This window comes from Nicotiana tabacum, chromosome 14 (genome assembly GCF_000715075.1).
Source record: "Nicotiana tabacum cultivar K326 chromosome 14, ASM71507v2, whole genome shotgun sequence".
NCBI classification, from domain to species: Eukaryota; Viridiplantae; Streptophyta; class Magnoliopsida; order Solanales; family Solanaceae; genus Nicotiana; species Nicotiana tabacum.
The window spans coordinates 30,699,457-30,718,314 of NC_134093.1; the positions used below are offsets into that span (position 1 = coordinate 30,699,457).

Sequence of the window (18,858 nt, forward strand, 5' to 3'; positions counted from 1 at the left end):
CAAACCATAAAGTCACATCCTCATTTCGAGAAATAAGTTTGTGACTCTAACATGATTACCAGAAGGAAAAGTTAGACCCTAGAGTAATAGAAATCAGTGTGGACTGGTAAATAAGATGAACTAAACATAAATTGGGGACTGAGTAATTTGGTAATAATCGGCATCATGAGAATTTCAGAGTGTGTTCCAGCGATAAAAGAATGGACGACAGAAGAATAACCCTTAAAGGTCATTCAGGAAGAAGCTTCCCTAAAGCAAGCAATGTTAGCAAAGTTAAGCTTAAAGGACTATGTGTGCCAGTTACATTAAGTGTCACCCTCGTGGGTAAGAAATTTTATTGTCCTTAGTACAGAAGGATTTCCGCAAGGCGAGTAAGGGTCATCGATGATGTGAAAAGATGCCAGAGATGAAGAGGTAAAACATCTATAGGTAGATCGTCGTAACGCTAAATCTTAGTACTCCCCTAAAGGGGGGAATATGGAGTGATATGGCATTAAGTCAAAATTTAGTGATTCTAGTAACTATGAAATGGTAAAGGAAGAATGCGATAAAAAAATGAGAAAAGGATGAGATTGAACTTATTCAAATCCTACAGATATGCTACGATTCCAGAACATTATGCAAACATGGCGTCAAGGAAAGAAAGTAAGGGTCCCTGCCCGAGAAATTATTGATAGATAAGGAGCCAGTGTGAGACATAAGTTAAGACAAAGGAAATAACCCAAGAAAGATTAGGCGGAATATTGATATGAGAATGGGCCAACGAGTAGTTAGTAATTGATTCAGGAAGAGCCTAGTTATGGCTGAACAGGAGGTTACAGATGAGTCAACAGATCGTGCAAGATAAACATAGTAAAACCCAATATAGTGAATTCAGCCTCGCAGTAATGTCATTGTAATACTTGAGAAATATTCAAATAGGAGTTGGGGTAGTTAAAGGTACTGTATGAGTATTACGGGAATAAAAGAGAGAGTACCACTGGGAAGACAGTCAAAATATCAGTTCGGAAGCAATCTTACAAGCACAAGGGCATGAAGGTGAGTAACTACAGATAATTATAGGCTAGGAAGGACATCAAGATTCCGTCGAGTATACAATGTAATAAGCTCACAACTTTACAAGAGTCAGAGGATCCTCCCTAAATATTACGAAAGACTAGCTTAGGAAGTAAGGAAGAAGGCTTCAAGCTAAGCTCAGTAACCTAAGGAGGAAATGGCCTTATAACAATAGTCTCACAACAACATTGTGTGCACTCCATAAGAAAATGACACCGGCCGTGGCTAATGAACGGGAGGTAAAATCAGAAGTGATATTCAAGATCATATGAGTTGTATGGAATTTCAATATGTATGGGCACTAAGGTAAGCTAAGTATGCGCGCAACAAGGGGGCAGAAATACCAGAAAAAGTAATTGCTTACATTTAAAGAAAGTTGAGAAGGAACGAAAGGAATTATTCGATTAATGACCCAGAGTATGTTATGAACGCACTTAAGAGTTCAGAGTTTTATACATGCAACTTATATGTTGACAATCATACAGACGTAGAAGACTCCGATATAAGTTAAAAGAAAGAATTAAGTCCAGGTCATAGACAAAGGATTGAATTGTTAGAAGATTGTATCATGGATATTCCATAGCATTCATGAAGGTCTAAAGTAATAACTAATACCAAGAGCCACAGATTGGAAGATAGCTTAAACCTACATAAAGGTTGATCAGAGGGAAGAGGAAACTAAAGAGTTACATCAACTAAGTAAATCAGGAGTCTGATTATTAGACTCAGAAAATTATAGAAATCGTGATTGAAAACATTACAGGACCACTCTTAATATCAGAGGTACTAGAGAGATAGTACAACAACCATATTCTATAACGACTCTACAATAAAGCCAGTTAGAAAAGTACCAGCCTCATAAGAAGTCAGTATAAATCTCCCACTGAATTGTGTATGCACCAGAGGTGCAAGTATTATAATAGAGCTTCAAGTCGTAGAGGTGAATTATACCTATGTGGAAGAGAGGACATGAAAGAGATAAAATATATTACGCGAGATTTTAAGGTAAGTAAGGTAAAGGTGGACAACGTACGAGATACTCAAAAGCAGAAGGTTGTGAATAATCCATACTTCAGATAGAGGGCTAGAAGTGTCGGGATCCAGTATCCAGGAATAATAGCAGTGTCATTATCGCTTGATGTTCCAGAATAACATAAGGAAAATTATGGTGCAAGCAAGTTGAAGGAAGGTTGCGAGTAGTATAAATAGATATGTATAGGTCGCAAGCTAAAGTATGAAAAAGCGACAAGGTTTTAGGAGGACAGGAGTAAGGATAAGAAAGGGCAAGTGATAGGGTGACGAGAATGGATAAGTCATCAGGATTAAGCTCATGTAAATAAGAGAGCTGATGGTTTCTCTAAGTTGTAGAAAGCTCAGTATAGCCGAATGAACTCAAAGAAGTCTAAGACTAGTAGCATTTAGAAGAAATGGAATGCTACCCTGGTAATAGAATGTGGGTGTAATTGTGATAAATAAAGGAATTTCAAGAGTTGTACATGATTAAAATACCCACGTAAGTGAATCACATTGGGATGCTATGAAATATGGTTATGGAAGTATAGTATCGTATCACCCCAGGTGGATCAGAAAAATCACTTCAAATGTTCCACGATGCAACATGAGTCCTAGTGATTATGTAAGAGGTTTCAAGTTATTAGTGGTATATTTTAGATCCATATTGAGGTGAATCAACAATGGATGGACACAAGTCACAAATTATGAGGTGAGGTTAGGCAGTCATTCTTAAGATGAACAAGTAATGAGGAAGCATTAAAGGACTTAAATTTATACATACGAGATAAGTAACAAAAGTAACCTGGAGTTCGGTAGCAGACCTCAGTAACGATAAATCAAAGTAAAAGTTATGGTATAGTATGACCTACCTAGATGCAGTAAAGGCATACGAATGGATAAGCGGATCTATGAAATAAGGTATAACAATATTCGTAAGTTTGACAAAGTACCGAGCGAAGAACTTCAGTATACCTACAGATGCCCAGAGGGACATTTTATCAAGCTCTGTATATGTTTGCGAAATGAGGCCTAGGGATTGGCTAAAAGCTGGAGGAAAGAGGAGAGAAGAGTCGCATAGGCGTACATACAAAGAAATAGTCATACAGGTTGCGTGATAAAAGATAGCAGCAATTACGAGATTGGAAGGATTCCGACCACAAGTCATGGTGTAAGAAAGAGGCCTAAAGGAGGGAATGCCCTGGCCTTTGAAATTATTTACAGAACAGTTGCCTAAATGGCAAGAACAATATTAATATATTCGCAAGAGTTAGGGGTTATGAGAATGATAAGTGCATCAGTCAACATTCAAGGACGAATGTTCCAAAGGGGGGAATGATGTTACACCCTATGTTTTCGTACGTGAAAGTACGTCATAAGTAAATTGATGGAAGCTCGGAAATGAGATATTATATCCCGCATTTTCGTATGTTAAAGTTTCGTCGTAAATTAATCGACGTAAGTTCGGGAATGAGATTATTTTGAGATTATAAGCATTATGCTATTTCAAACAAGTGATGGGTAAGTTCGTGAAGGTGAGAGGGTAAGCAAATTGAAGAAAATAAATTTCGTCAAAGATTGACATTTTGGGATAAAATACGACCCGAGCTAAAATACCCGGTATTTATGGACTAGTACCATACAAGGTATCACATGGCCATGATAGTAAGGTGTATTAAAAGTAAGTAGTATTTTAAGTAATTTGAAATAATTCTTAATTATGTGGGTAATTGGTTAATTATCGGATAGTGGAAGATTATCAATTAATCGTGAGATTAATGGTTAATTAATGGTAATTTTGAATAAAGCTTGAACTACAAAAACGTGACAGCAAGCCACTACACAAACCGTATGACTCTTAGTCATAATTCATGACTCATAGTCCTTTTTAATTAGGTGGCAACCTAACATGTTATATACAAGACATTTCCCTTCTAATATTTTCAAGACCAAAAATTGAAACTTATATCCATGAGAGTGAGTAGATGCTTTTGCCTAATTTTCCTCTCTTCAAGCTTTTGATGTTCACAACCTGAATATCAATGTCAGCAAAGAACAAAATCCTTCTTATAGTAAACCAACTGAAATGGCGCTGGAATCCCTTTACACTTTGATACAAAAAATGGCGCTGCAACCAAAGACTATTTCTTGATGAACCAATTCATTGCCACATGTTCTACACTTAATAGCACAAATTCTGCGATTCTAAGGGAGTACGGTGCAACCTTTTCCGAGAATATCATACGAATTTTTTCCTACTCCAGGTATGTTAAGGCTATCCCTTCTTTCTTTTTGGCACGATCAATACGATACAAACGAAACGAACAAATGCACAATTTTCATAAATGACTCTATTCATAGAAATAGTAGGGGTGTCTATATTCTTGGTTCCCCATGTGAATTATTATTATATCTTCTGTTCATGGGTCTCAGAAAAATACGTATTTGATAAAATTTATCCGACATGCATATTATTTTTATGATATTCCGAGAAAATCTTATTAACGCATTTCTTATGCATTTCATGCATTATACATGTACATTGACCCATAACCAGATGGCGTTATATACGCGTATATTCTATGTATATGAGATATGGGAAAAGGTTATGGCGTTATATATGCACCACCACCTGATCAGCTGGTATATGTTGATGATTTGCTCACAGTGGCCGAAATGATATGATGGATGCCCTCAGAGGCTTGATGATGTTATGAACACATATACCTATGCATGGTATGACATTTATACGCATATGCATGACGTTATAAAAAATGAAATGATTCACAGAGCTATGCAGACGTACATGTCGAGTCTTTTACTTCATGTTTCTCTCATGTCTATTATTTACTGATTTTCATTCCTTACATACTCGGTACATTATTTGTACTGACGTCCCTTTTGCCTGGGGACGCTGCGTTTCATGCTCGCAGGTCTCGATAGACAGGTCGAGAGTCCTCCAAGTAGGCGATAAGCTCAGCGGAAGATGTTGGTACACTCCATTTGTTCTGGAGTTGCTTATGTGGTCAGTGTGATCAGGACATGTATTGATTAGTATGGCGGGGTCCTGTCCCGACCTTTATGATATTTATGTACTCTTAGAGATTTGTAGACATATGTCGTGTACGTGAAAGATTGTACGGCCTTGTCGGCCTATGTTTTGAGTTTATAAATGATGATGTTGGTTTATTAGGCCCGTATGTCACGTGTATATGATGATTTAATAAGAAAGATACGTTACGTTTAGGGCTGCTTATCGGGCGGATTGGGCGGTTAATTACTCTTAACGGTTTGGCTTAACGGTTATCGACTTTTAAATGTATTAATCCGCTAGCCACCCGATAAGATATCGGGCGGATTGGTATCGGTTTAGTTCTTATCGGGCGGTTATCGAGCGGTTTATCGGCCTAATTCAATCTATATTACGTGTATTAATTATTTGTTGACCGCCTAGCATACAAATTCAGAATAGAAAATTACACATTAAGTCCAAACATACATATTTGTTAGCGCCTACATAAGAATGATGTAGTGTGTCATGTGGTGTAGAGTGAAAAAAGCATAACACATTGTAGTCTACATTACATCCCAAAGCAGACTATGAAATGATGTAATTAAGGAAAAAGTAGTTCTAATGGATATGTCACTGTAACTCTTGCTAGCTATAACATGGATCATACAAGGATATCAAATTTCATTGAGATAACTATGTGATTGCCTGGGTTTAGATGCAAATGAACAATTTCAGTAATATATCTCATTAAATATAATGGTATCTGAGCTTTTATTAATTTATTTATAGCACAAACGAAGCAAAATTACAATAAACGTGCGGTCCTTCCCCTTTTTTCTTGTTCATTTCTCTTAGAAACATTTCTCTTAGAAAGGTAATAATATATTAATAATTAACACAAAGGCTGTGCTGGAGCCATATTTACAATTTTAAAAGCCAAAAATATGAGCTTGCTCTTCATACTAGGGCACTAAGATACAGTGCTGGAAGTCTGAAAGTCGAGGAGAAAGAGTACTGCGGGTGGCTGCTGGAGTGCTGGTTGAATTTCTACTGAAGCTGGTTAAATTATGGTCGAAGAAAGAGAACCATAATTCTGCTGGTGGCTACTGGTTGAAGTTTAGGCTTTAGGGTTCTGATTATTTAGGAATTAGGCGTTAGAACTTAGAGATAGAGTACTGGAAGAAGTGGAAGAGTTTTTGATATATATATATATATATATATATATATATATATATATATATATATATATATATATTCATTCTTAACGGGTTAACGGATTATCCGTTAAGAAAGTTGAATAATTCGTCCCCAAACAGATAAGCCGTTAATAAAAAAAATTCAATCTGTTCCCCGTCCGTTAAACCGTTAACTCGATACCAATAAGCCATTAAGATTCGGTTTTCGATTTCGGTTCGGTTTTGAACACCCCTAGTTACGTTGGTACTTGGTTGAGTAAGGTATCGGGAACCCGTCGCGGCCCATCGGTTTGGGTCGTGACATTTATTTTTCAAAAACGTGTTTGTCCGTGAAATTTTGTAAGTTTTTGAAAATCTTTCGAAAATGAATTTTCCAGAAACCAATCAAAATTTTCAGTTTTTTTTCCCACTCACCAAATTAAAATATGTTTTCAAATAAAATGCATGTCCAAACTTAATTTTAAATATAATTTTTTAACTTAACTCCCAATATTAAAAAAAAGACAGTCTGGTACATCAACTCTAAATATAGTCAAACCTCTTTATAACAACATCGTTTGTTCCGAATATTTTCGAATATTCTAGCGAAATGATGTTATAGAAAATATATATTATAACATAAAATGAAAATTGGTTCAAAAGCTTTGACATTTACCGTTATTATATAGATTACAATCTTTTTGTCCAAGCGCCTACTAAAAAAATCCTTTCCCGCTTCTATATATATAAGTAAAATAAAGTCCAACTCTCCGGCCTTCAAACTTACGAAGTGTTTGATTACTTGCAGAGAAATTCATGCCTTCATTCAGAAAGATGGGTACAGGAAAGAAGAAGATTGAAATCAAGAAAATAACAAAAGAATCATCAAGAATGGTGACATTCTCAAAGAGACGCAAAGGACTTTTCAAGAAAGCTGTAGAACTCCAATCCAAGACTAGCGGTACTCAAGTTGCTATTCTTGTTTTCTCTCCCACAGGTAAACCTTACACTTATGGTGGGAACGACGTCCTTAACACCTTTGAACACCATTGCGATTCTTCTCATTCGAATGGTATGACGTGGGATTCTAATTTCAATGTTGAAACATGTCATGACGTGAACGAACTCTTAATGTTTAAGGCACATTTGGAAAGGACCAGAGATAAACTGGTCGAATCTCAGTTTTTCGAGTCGACAGTTTTGTAGCTGTGACTTCAAGAATTAAAGCCTTTTTGATCGGTTTTGAGTATATAAAGAATTAATTTCATCTTTTTGTTTTTGTAGGGGATAAGAGAAGACAGGAATCTGAGAGTACTTTAATAGTAGTACTATTTTTGTAGGTTTTGCTTCAATTGTTGCGGACTAAGATATAAAGCTTTTTATTTCATGATTTTGATGTCGATTAAATGTTTGTTCAAATTTCTCTTCATGATTTTTCTTTCATACTGTTCCATTAAGTTTTTGAGCCGAGGGTCTTTCGAAAACAACATCTCTACCTTCATAAGGTAGGTGCAAGGTCTGCGTACATATTACCCTCCCCAAACCCCATTTGTGGGATTTTACTGGATTTGTTGTTGTTGTGTGTTAATGTTGGTCAGAGGCAGAATCCGGATTTGAAACTTATGGGTTCGAGATTCTCGTTCGAGATCTAGCTCTGCCCCTAATGGTTGTAGGTATATTGATTCCTTTTCTTTTTACCGAGGCCTAAACTCATGGAGCATTCTCCTATTTAAATCTAGTAATAAGATACAAGGAAGCATGAAAGTTGTTGAACGTGAAACAGGAACCATAAAGAGGGAATATGAGTATTTACTTTTACTTTTCTCTTTCTTTTGGAGGCAGGGATGGTGACCCGGCATAGAGGGAAGAGGAAGGGGAAGGAGAGAACGGGGTAAAAATCCAACGTTTTACCTTTAGAATGTAAAATAGAAATGCCATTTACTCTTCATGCGTTCAACTTTTTCATTGTGTGTGTGAGTGTGTTTGTATGTTCGTAGGTATGTGTATGAGCTTATAAACTTTTGGACTTGCGAAAAGGTTGATCCTCTAATCTCTATTAATGCTCGAGTGCAAGTTGAAATGGTTTTACTCTTAATAACATCCTTTTTTTTTAAGCAGAAAAGAGAACAAAAAGGCTTAGCATATATCTGAGATTTTTTCAATCATTCATTTACATGGCAAGTAGAATTATTTGAAGTGAAATGATATAATTACACTGCACACATTTGTATGGTTGTTCTCTCTACATCATATAGAATCAGACTGCAAAAGCTCCTTCTGTACAGGGTGAAGTTGACTAACTTGAAACTATCACTTGTGCTAAACTTTACTTTTTCTGTTCCTGTAATATACCACTAGAGGGGAATCCAACCCTGCCATTTTTAAGATGAGAAGTCAAAGCAAGGAGTTAATACCAGTATGTTTGGAAGAATAAAATATAGATTGTGCCCTTCTTTAATAAAGATTTTTTGAAGGGAGGATACCAGAAGGGGTAGTGGAAATTTTGATACTCTAAATTGGCAAGTGCACAATACTGGCAACGTGTGATTTTGTTATTACCACTGGTGCATATTACATGATAAGCACATATATTCTGCAATTTGGTCTGGCAAAAGTTCTATTTCCCTTTAAGTAATTCTTCCTTTTTTGAGTAGAACAAGTTTAATAGACAAACCTTAATCATTCCTGTTTCTGTACCGCATATAATCATGTCATTTGCTGTCAGAAGACTTGTTATCTTGCTGCCTGCTGATAATCTTCCAACTTTGTGCTGTGTTCCTCTCAGCCAAATCTGATCACCTCATGTATTCTTGGGTCAGAATGCAGCCAGTTGCTTAGAGATAAAGTGGTATTTAACATGGTAAATTTTGTGTAAGCGAGTTGAGTAATTAGCATATATTTAGTACTCATTCATTGGACTTGACCTTGACCTAAGGTGATTTCTGTTAAGTAGAGATAGTTTCTCTTTTTCTCTTTGAGATGTGACTTTCTAGAATTATCAAACTTAAATCTCAGTATCTAGGAAAGATATTCCCAGTACCTGGATGTTGCTCATTGATGCGCTGCAAATTAAATATATGAAGTCCTCCACTACTTCCATCGCCAACACATTGGATCCCTTTTCTGGCGTCATTGATATTTGGGGCTTCTTGTTTTTTCTCCATTCCTGCATCAGTGAGGGTGTCAATGGAAGAGGTATTTACTCCACATCAGCAAGTTGCATTTGTTACCTTTATATGTGAAGCTTCAACCATTGAACTTGCACTATATATCCAGTCTTTATATACGGCTAATGAGTTCACAGACTTGTTTTTCATACTCCAAATCTTTGATGGCGCTTTGATCTCTTGCTGCCTGCTGTTTGCTATAGCTAACTCCTGCATTGAGTAATTTGATATTTGTACTTCAATTGCTTTATGAGTTGTTCCATTATCTATATGAATCTAAATCAAGATCTGACCCTGACCTGTATGCTTGAATCTGTGCAGCCTACATAAAGCTTTCCGTGTGTCAATATTCCACACCTTACGGATTTATTCGTAAAATATTTACTGGATTTTCGTGATCCATCAAACACCTATAAAAGAGAACGTCGTGTTAATGTAATATACTATCTTAAAAGTCATTCCAAAACTTGGCTTCTCAGACATGACTATAAGAGTCTGCCTTCCTATTTGTAAGTTCTTTCTTCTGAATGTAATGATTTTGAATCTACCTTCATTTTGTGGCTTTGGGTAATTGCAAAAATCTGTTCTCCGTGTGTGTTAATATTCTGAATTGGATCTTTCGTCAGTATAGTCTCTACGCATTCAAGATTTCTTTCAAGCATTTGCCAAATCTGTAGAGAAAGAAAAACAAATCAATCTTGAATGTATTTTTAGAATTCTCTTCAGTCTATACTATTAGCATATGACTTGTACTAGTCACCTTTGCTGTTTTGTCAGCAGATCCACTCAACAGGCAATTCCCCGATTCAGAAATGGCAAAGCATGTCACAGCCTTTTTATGCTCCTTCACGTCCCGGACAAGTGTCGCTGCTTGTCCTTTGATGTCCCACGCCTATGATGTAAAACTATCAGATATGTTGTTTTGCTTCTATAAAAATTAAAAAGCCATGTTCTTATTATAATAAAAAAATCATAATGATAGGCTCCTACGGTTACTAAAGTAATTGTCCTGTAATTCACCCCCCCCCCCCCCCAAATCCCACCAGATCTAGGTAACAAAATGACCATCTTACCTACACATATCCACACACACATTGTTTTGGAATTTAACTTATCTAGAGGTCACATGCTTCCTTTGTTAACGTGAACCGTAAATTTGGAAGCGAGAAGTATGTAGCACACAACATAAAAATAGCTGCTAACCTTGATTGAGCCATCAGCATGTCCACTGTAAAGCTGTCCATTATAGAAGATGAGCGAAGTTACTGCTCCGCTATGGTTGCTTCCCACCTCGAGAATCTGTGTGTGAACACAAGATATTCTCTGCTATTACATTTGCAAAGAGAAGCTTGAGTTAGAATGAAGGAATTGTATCATGGTAACATAGTACTGGGATGAAATGGGCCTGATGCTAGAGCAAAAATTGCCAGAGGTGATACATCTTTCACATGGATTTTTACTTTGCTGATGCCTTTTATGCATCTTTGCAGTTCTCTTTTATCCTTGCTCTGCATTTTAGTGAACAAGACACACATTCAAAAAGTAGGTTTCCTATGCAGGGAAATATATCTCTTTGACAGTGGAATTTATTTTAGAATGTTAAGGTTACCGAGCTTGTAATAGTTCTCGCTTGGATGCCTGTTAATACAATGATGAAAATAGGTTATATTGAAGATACTGTTTATTAAGGAAGTTCAATAGGTTCATTTGTATTAGATGTGATGATTGTAGTAGGGTAACTTGAATTCCAAGGTAGTCATACTGGTACAAACATTTGGTTGCATGATTGTGCTGTTAACATCACATGCAGTCACCAGATGTGTAAGAAAGAAATATGATGTCTACTTACCCACTTGTTTGGCTGGATATAGTCAGCAACCTTAAGCAATTCTTCTGCCATCCAACTGATACTGGAAAGACGTCTTAGTGACTCTCTAACTCCTTCTGAGAAGTTGACTAACTTTTTCATCCCTATAAGAGTTTTCCTTTTCAGGTACATGTTTGAATTGAAAGCAAGTGTACATAGCATAAAGGTGACATAAGCACATGCTTGATGTGAAAGCAAGTTAACATAGCATATAGGTGATGTACGAGCAGAAAAACCTATGCCTAACCAACATAAAGTAACATGTGATTTTGGGACTATCAAATTGAAGATAAATTTGTGTATGATTTACTCAGGTAAGATTCAGAGAGATGAGTTCGTTTTGCTTGTTATGTAAATCACGATAGCCTGACTGATTATGAAAGCTTCTTTGCATCTACAGATGCTGCCTACACTCATTCTCCAGCAATCACAAGTTTCTTCAGTTTAGCAACTGTAAGTATTCACTATAGAGATTCCTGAAATTGATGAAACAAAATCACTCTCTTTTGCCATTCAAGATCTTTTTCCTCTATTGGAGGCTCGACTTTCCTTTTTACTAGCTTTGCTGTTAGGTTGTCAGCAAAAGCAGTAGGAACTAAATTTTCACCAGTTTTCTTGTTTTATTGTAATCAAACTTTCTGATAAAGTTGAACCATAGTACCCTTCTACACAGACAGTTTGTGAGGCTGTGAGCAATGTAACAACCTTCTAATTGTTAAAGCAGCTAAAAGTGTTTCCTTGTTATCATGCAAAATATTGAATTTCTTGGATATTCCAATTTAAAATTAATGTATAGGAGTAGAACTTTAGAGTATTACCTCTTCCAGAAGTATAATAATAGATACAAAGACATCCTAATAGCCTCTCTTCAAGCTCCAATCCTGGATGCACAAATTGCTCAATTCTACTAAGTAAGATCTCACAGGCTGCATATCTCAAATCATCTGAGGCTTTCATGATTTCAGACCCAATCCATGCAGTAGCGGCAAGACAGTCTCGGGAAGTGCTCCTCGAGTTGCTCTTAAGTCCTTTCTCTAAAGCATGGAAGAGAGGACTTCCAAATTTTAAGAAGCGCTTTGCTACTTTGCTGCACCATGTCTCTATGCCAACATCCTGCAAGTTTATGGAATCTTTAGAACAGGTAAACAACTTGTGTGCCGCTGAGCATGAAATCTTTACATAGTAGCCAAATTGGTCAGTGTAGATCCTAGTGCCTCTAAATATTAAATAGTACAATATAGATATTTGTTTTTGCATGTTAATGAACATTTGCTTTGGGTTCATAGCTTCAGAAACATCAACTGTACAACTGTAGTTTAGAACCTTATCAAAAAACTGTACAACTGTAGTTTAGAATCTTATCAAAAAACTGTACAACAGCAACTGGAGCGTATAGATTCTGATGCCACTCTCTGAGAACTCTCAAAAACTAAGAAGCACTCTAAATGAGAAAAATCCACAATGCTATGATAGAAATCTAAATATATAAGAATAGGCTAGAGATCAGTGTCCCAAAGAGAGTAGGATAGTTATGTAGCTGAGACCCCAAAGGAAAATGTAAATACTATGGAATAGTTGTTTGAGGACTGTTGAGATAAATCTTAGGTGCTAAATCATCCCTAGCTCTTCTACCTGAATTTTTTTTATCAATATCTATATGATCTCACGTAGCACCAGGTTAAATATTTAAAGCACAAATACCTGTAGACATTGATCTGAGAAGTCAACATTCTTTATCATGTTCTTATGTTGCAGTGAAGTTAATCCAGCCTTTTTAAGCAACCATGGTATTGTGTAAGGTTCTCCTGACCAAGAGCACGTTCCGCCAAAATTGGATAGGATGAATGCTGATAGAGCCTGTGTCGCAGAATTCTCTTCACATGTCACTGACTCAAGTAGGGCTTCCATAGCCTCTTCACAGTATACAAATTTACTAGATGTTTCTTCCTGAAAATTTGTCATCGTCAAAAGTTCATGGTTACTCCTTTTAGTTTGTAAGCAAATGTATAAAATGTACGAATAGGTATTACATTAGTTTCATAGGGCTGGAAACCTAAGTTGCACGGACTCTCCAAAATGCTGCCGCACCCGTGTCGGATCCTCCAAAATTGCACTGCTTTTGGAAGATCCGACACACAGCCGGCAACAGTTTTGGAGAGTCCGGGCAACATAGCCGGAAACCAGATATAGGTAGATTTCCGCTTTCTGTTTATAGAAAGAATGAAAGAAAACATAAACATTTCCAAGTTTTCTGCTTTGTGTGGTGTTCCGTGCTAATTTTCTTAAGCTATAAAAGGTACGTTTCTTTTTCTTTTTTATTGTTTTGTTCTCTTTGTGTACTTCAGTGCCCAATATCATGAGTTTCTTGCTATCCCTGTACGTTTGGGAGATTCTAAGCTCAACGTATGCTGTTCTATTGCAGGTGTTTAGTTACACAAGCCTGCTCATTTTTATTGTTTGACATTTTTTTCCAGATACGTTGAAAGGTAACACTTCAATATGCTTACCAGCATGTCTAACTGAAGCAACAAATTTGCTGCCAAAATTTTGTACTCTGGTTGTGAGTTTTGGACGAGGAGCAATAATGCACACATATTGTTGTTGCTTCCGTCTTGTTGTATTTTCTGCAGTACCTCAGTTGCTGATGACCTGATGCAAAACAGATTGACTAAATTATGGAATCTTCTTGATCATATTTTTAAAAGTGTAAACTGAACAGTAGCTTCTGGGAAGTATGCTGTATATGGAAGAAAATATTGTTTATGGTCACTTTGTTCAACTAAAGTGCATACATTCTTCTCTTCTCGATGAGGTAATAATTCGAGTAGTTCGAATTTTTTCAGTCTAGTTCATTCCCAAGATAACAAATTATGGTGAATGAAAACCTCGGGAAAGGTGTCGCTGATTTGCTTCTAAGAACAAAGTCTTAGTTTGCATATTGCATTGCCATTATCACCAGTCCTATGCTGATGATAACCTTCCAGTTTTCATATTCTTGGGAGTCCTTATCTTGATAAATATCTAGGTCATTCCCTTCCACAGCAGATGATAAAGAAATGGTGAATAGTTAGATAGTTCCATACCTTGGAATTTGTAGCAGTTCATGAAAAAACTCCAATGCAATTGATGTTGCACGCTTATGGTTGCTTCTTAAAAGAGAGATAAATGGGGCCACAGGAGCGTAATGGTTTATGTGTTTTCTGCATTGACCATCGAATTGCATACATCTGATAAGAACAGCAGCCAGAGCAATAATCTCTTCAAGGTTGTTGTTCCTTGAGACATCCAAGAGCCCGGAGAGTACTCTGGGTGAGCTGATCACAGCTAATTGTGTGTCGCTCGATGTATAGTCAAATGCAGTGACTAGTGCTTCCATAATCATCAATGACGCTGCAGGAGGTGTTATCCACAGTGTTGTTAGGCTACATTTGTAACTGTTTGAAGCACACACCACATCCACAAGACATGGTAAAAGTTCTAATGTCCTGATTTCTGCAGGAGATGGGTTTATTAAGTATATTAGTATAGCTGCTTCATGAACATTTTTCTTAAGAGCAGTTGCCAAATGATTCAACTGTAACCCTTTCCTCTTGACATCTTCAACAAGTGATCTGTTCCTTGAAATAATAATTGATAGGACTGATACCGATTCCCGTATCACATGTTCTTCTCTGGATGTTGATATAGCCCTTAGAAGTTGATCAATGATTATGTCCTTTAGCAAAGAATACTTAAGTCCTGTTTTGTTATTCAGTAACTCATATATTGTTGTAAGATCAACTGTATAGTCTTTATAATCCCCAAACTCTTCTGAGAAACATAACTTCGAAATTATTTTCTCAAGTATTGCTGCTTGTTCTGCTTGAGAATTTTCTTCAGCATATTCAGATATTTCATTTAAGGTCTTCTTGCACCTGTTCTTTTGCCGTGAAGAAATCCTTGGGTACTGTGTTTTGCAGAGCTGATAATCATGTAAAGACATGGACACTGGATATCCATCGGATCTACTATCAATCATCTGTAAGCACTGTTGCATAGTTGCAGCTTCATTATTACCACTCAAATTTATGTTAGTTTTGAGGCTTCTAATTCCTTTTGCTGATAAATCAGTATGAGTAAATGAACCGGAGACTCTTCTGGAGAGTGAGTTAGTTATTTCTACTTGGCTTTCTTCTTTGTGCCTTAATCCAGAAACTTGGGATTTACAAACCAAGCTTTCCAAAAACGAGGAGCGAGAAGATTGCTGGTTCCTGTATTTTAGTCAGTTGAGTTAATGAATATCAGACCTACTCAGGTATCAGGCTAAAGTTTAAAACAGGCGAGTAGGGACTGAACTGATAAAAAGCCTCTGTGTGCTGATTTTCTAGGCTCCAGTTTGAAGTGATTTCCAGGTCTTCTGCGTATTCCTAAATCAGAAAGAAAAAGATGAGACTTTATGCTTATGTGAGTGCATGCTTGTACAATTGTTTAGTTTGCAAAGGGCTATTCTTTTCAAACCTCTATTCATGGCTGTCTTTGCCAAGATATTACCTCATGACTATTTTCATTTGCAGAACCGCTGTCGCTGAAATCTACGTAGATTGGTGTCTCTGGCTCAGAATCAAGCAATATATCTTTGAGGCATTTGGTGGTTGAGTTCTTGGGTATTTCTGCTACACCACTCCTTAATTCGGTAATAGCTACCTGATTTTGCTCTACGGACTCGTTGGATTTGATAATCATCTTTTCTTCCTCATTATTGGCATCATTTTGGGCATTAAATGGATGCACCTTCTCAAACTGCATTTGTGCTCTATTAATTTAAAAGTCATACAAACTGACAATAATCAGGAGAATTAGGAACTTCCCCTGACTAAACTTAGAGAAGGGTGAGTAAATAATGCGAGTTTTGAGTTTAGGACCTGTACATTTCATCATTACCCAAGAGGTGCTCAGACTTAGTTTGTATTTTGTATTATCCAAGAGGATCAGTTATACTTACATTTTGACAGGTGCACCGGTCGTTTCCATGCTTACATAAATTTGAGGATCTTGTGCTTCTGGACTTCTTACTCCTGTTAATCAGAAATAAATTTGGATGAGAATGAGCATATTGAAATTACGAAAAGCGTGATTCTATATGCAAAGCAACTTTCTACTTCAATATATATTCTGCCTATCTAAAACATAGTCCAAGAAACTTACATTATCTGTTCTAATTCATCATTCTTTAGAGAACCCTCTCCAGAAGACATAATCTGATAATACATCAGCCAAGCTTTATATCTTCTCGCCATTTTTACCATCTTAACATTCTCATCAAGATTGATAAAAGATGCGGATTTAAATTCTTTCGATTCATGCTCAAAGCTTAAGATAAACAAACGTTGGCAGAGGTCCGTAGCAATTTCAGTGTAAAGAAGCCTCGGGGATACTACAAGAGCTTGAAGAAAATGCATCGCGACCTGCCACTCATCTCCTTGGAGCTTTCTAACAAGGGAGAGGTAAAAGTAAGAATAGCCTATCAAATAGTTGTTCGGAATTCCTGCTGTTTCTCCTTGCTCATCAAGTGAAGCTGGAACTTGAAGCATGTTCTCTGAATTCTGCAGCCTTGATGTTTTCTCTGCGGTCCATTTTGCTTGAATTGCTGCTTCTATACTCTCTATCCCCCAATAAAGATTCGACAATATTGATTGCTCGGAGAATTCAAGGTACCCTCTATTACAAACATCAAGCTTTGAACTGCATTTCAATTTCAAGCATTTCCGAGATTTTGTATCTTCAAGAAATTCAGTTATATGTTGATTGATAACAGCGACGAATGCACAGACTGATTCAAGGTCTAGTTTATCGTCGTCATATGAAAAGACAGGAGGAGGGGTAGCAACAGCAGACGAAGAAGATGCAGCAGCCATTGAATTATGTGACATTTTGGCCTCATGAAGAAGAAGAATAAGAACAAGGAGCAAATACTATTTACTACAGATAAGGAGAAGAAGTGGTGTTAGAGTGGCTTTTTCTGTATTCTTTGCTCGTGATTGTTGCCAACTTCTGAGGCTTTAGGGGCCCCTCTTTTTTTTCTTCTGAAAGATATGCTACAGACAAAGATATGGCCGTTGCTCCATTAAAGGAGGGAAAGTTTTTACAGAAATAAAGGACAGATGTTTGAGGTTGTTATTGTCTTTACAGAGTAATAATTAAGAAGGTAACTTTGTCCATTTGCTATCCTTATTCCTAATGTCCATAGTTTGCTATTTTAGCTTAGTTAGAGACTTGTATAGTAATGTAATTAAGGGTACTTGTATAGTAATGTAATTAAGGGTAAGTGTTAGCTGTAAGAACAAATGAAATGTACGTGAATAATTCACGGCAACTAGTTTGGAAATTAAATGATTGCTATCTATATATTCGATTAAGCGTTTAAAAATGCAGAGCAGATTGTTAGATTCCTTTTTAATAAATTATTTGGACGGTGGTAAGCGTGATTTAGTGCTATATTCTGATATTATCTCTTCCAATTCTAAGTGATAATCCTTTTGTTTATTATTGGCTTTTGGTACCACTGTAGAAAAAAGGTAGAATTCTTTAACTTTAGTATATGTGGGAAAATTATTGGTGGAAAAAGGTGTTGATATGGTCATTTAATTATTTTAAATCTTTCCCTTTTTGTTATATAGTCATTTGATTACTTTAAATAATTGCCCCTTTTGTTATATTGGGTAATCTTCTTTACTGGTTCTGTGGCGTGGCATTCTGTGAACTTTGTCGCCTTGTAAAAACTTGCCTGTTAGACACGTACATGTCCATTTTCACACACTAGCAAAAGAAGAGAAAACCAAAGAAGAAGCTTTTCTGAGAATGCTTTACATTAAAGTTTAAACCAAAAAAGAAAAAAAGAACATGAAGTGGTAAGTAATAGTAATAAATTATCTTACATCCTCAGCTATTCTCTGGTAATATCATTTATTATTTAATAATTGTCACAGAAAATTCCTTAGTCGCACGAAAAAAGAAGTCAAATGGCAAGGCAAGGCCATACGCCCTTTTGGCTCCTCGCGAATTATAGCTCACGTTCAAACATCTAATCGGAGAACAAGGCTACATACGTGAAGCTCCGGTGGAAAGGGAAGACCTGCAAAGCCGTATGCCCATAGGCACAAAATTCTAAAAAAGCGCGGGTTGACTCAGAAACTTGAGACATTTGTTTACTAGTGAATGAAAGGAATTATAAGAAATTATAACTTAGATAAGCTTGTCATAATTCTATCAATTGAAAAATTGTTTTTTTTTTGTTTTGTTTTGGGGACATTTTAATATCCAATATCCATCCAACAAAGAATAACTTTTGTTGGTCAATCCCCCCAAAAGATGAGATATTGGAGGAAGGAGTTGCTTTTATGACATAGAAGATCTAGCAAGTAAAATCCTTTTCAACCTTTGTATATTGTGGACTATTTACATGAGGAAATCATGACATTGAACATATGCTTTAGAAAATGTTTCCAAAAAGTAAAAGTAACAGAAGTAAAATAAAGAGAAAAAAATGAAATTTTGACTGGAGAACGGAAACTTCATAACAAAGAAAATACC

At 36.5% G+C, this 18,858-nt stretch overlaps 2 protein-coding genes across 3 annotated transcripts; one reads left to right on the plus strand and one right to left on the minus strand.

Annotated features, from left to right (window-relative positions):
- The first annotated feature begins 7,089 nt into the window (after positions 1–7,089).
- Positions 7,090–7,461, plus strand: LOC107798702 (agamous-like MADS-box protein AGL28). The gene has a single exon (XM_016621731.1). The coding sequence runs from the start codon at positions 7,090–7,092 to the stop codon at positions 7,459–7,461; it is 372 nt and encodes a 123-aa protein (XP_016477217.1).
- Positions 7,462–8,338: 877 nt separating this feature from the next.
- LOC107798703 (putative E3 ubiquitin-protein ligase LIN-1) lies at positions 8,339–17,198 on the minus strand. 2 transcript variants are annotated; one of them, XM_016621733.2, is made up of 17 exons: positions 16,474–17,198; positions 16,271–16,343; positions 15,820–16,068; positions 15,625–15,695; positions 14,373–15,539; positions 13,797–13,938; positions 12,991–13,236; positions 12,108–12,402; positions 11,272–11,393; positions 10,626–10,745; positions 10,183–10,314; positions 9,971–10,093; positions 9,722–9,832; positions 9,486–9,632; positions 9,296–9,421; positions 8,930–9,046; positions 8,339–8,627 (listed from the first exon to the last, which is right to left on the minus strand). In XM_016621733.2, the coding sequence occupies exons 1-17, from the start codon at positions 17,196–17,198 to the stop codon at positions 8,610–8,612; spliced, it is 3,984 nt and encodes a 1,327-aa protein (XP_016477219.2). In that variant the 3' UTR covers positions 8,339–8,609. The 2 variants fall into 2 exon arrangements, with proteins under 2 accessions (XP_016477219.2, XP_016477218.2); XM_016621732.2 differs by having other exon boundaries at positions 10,626–10,748.
- Positions 17,199–18,858: the final 1,660 nt, after the last annotated feature.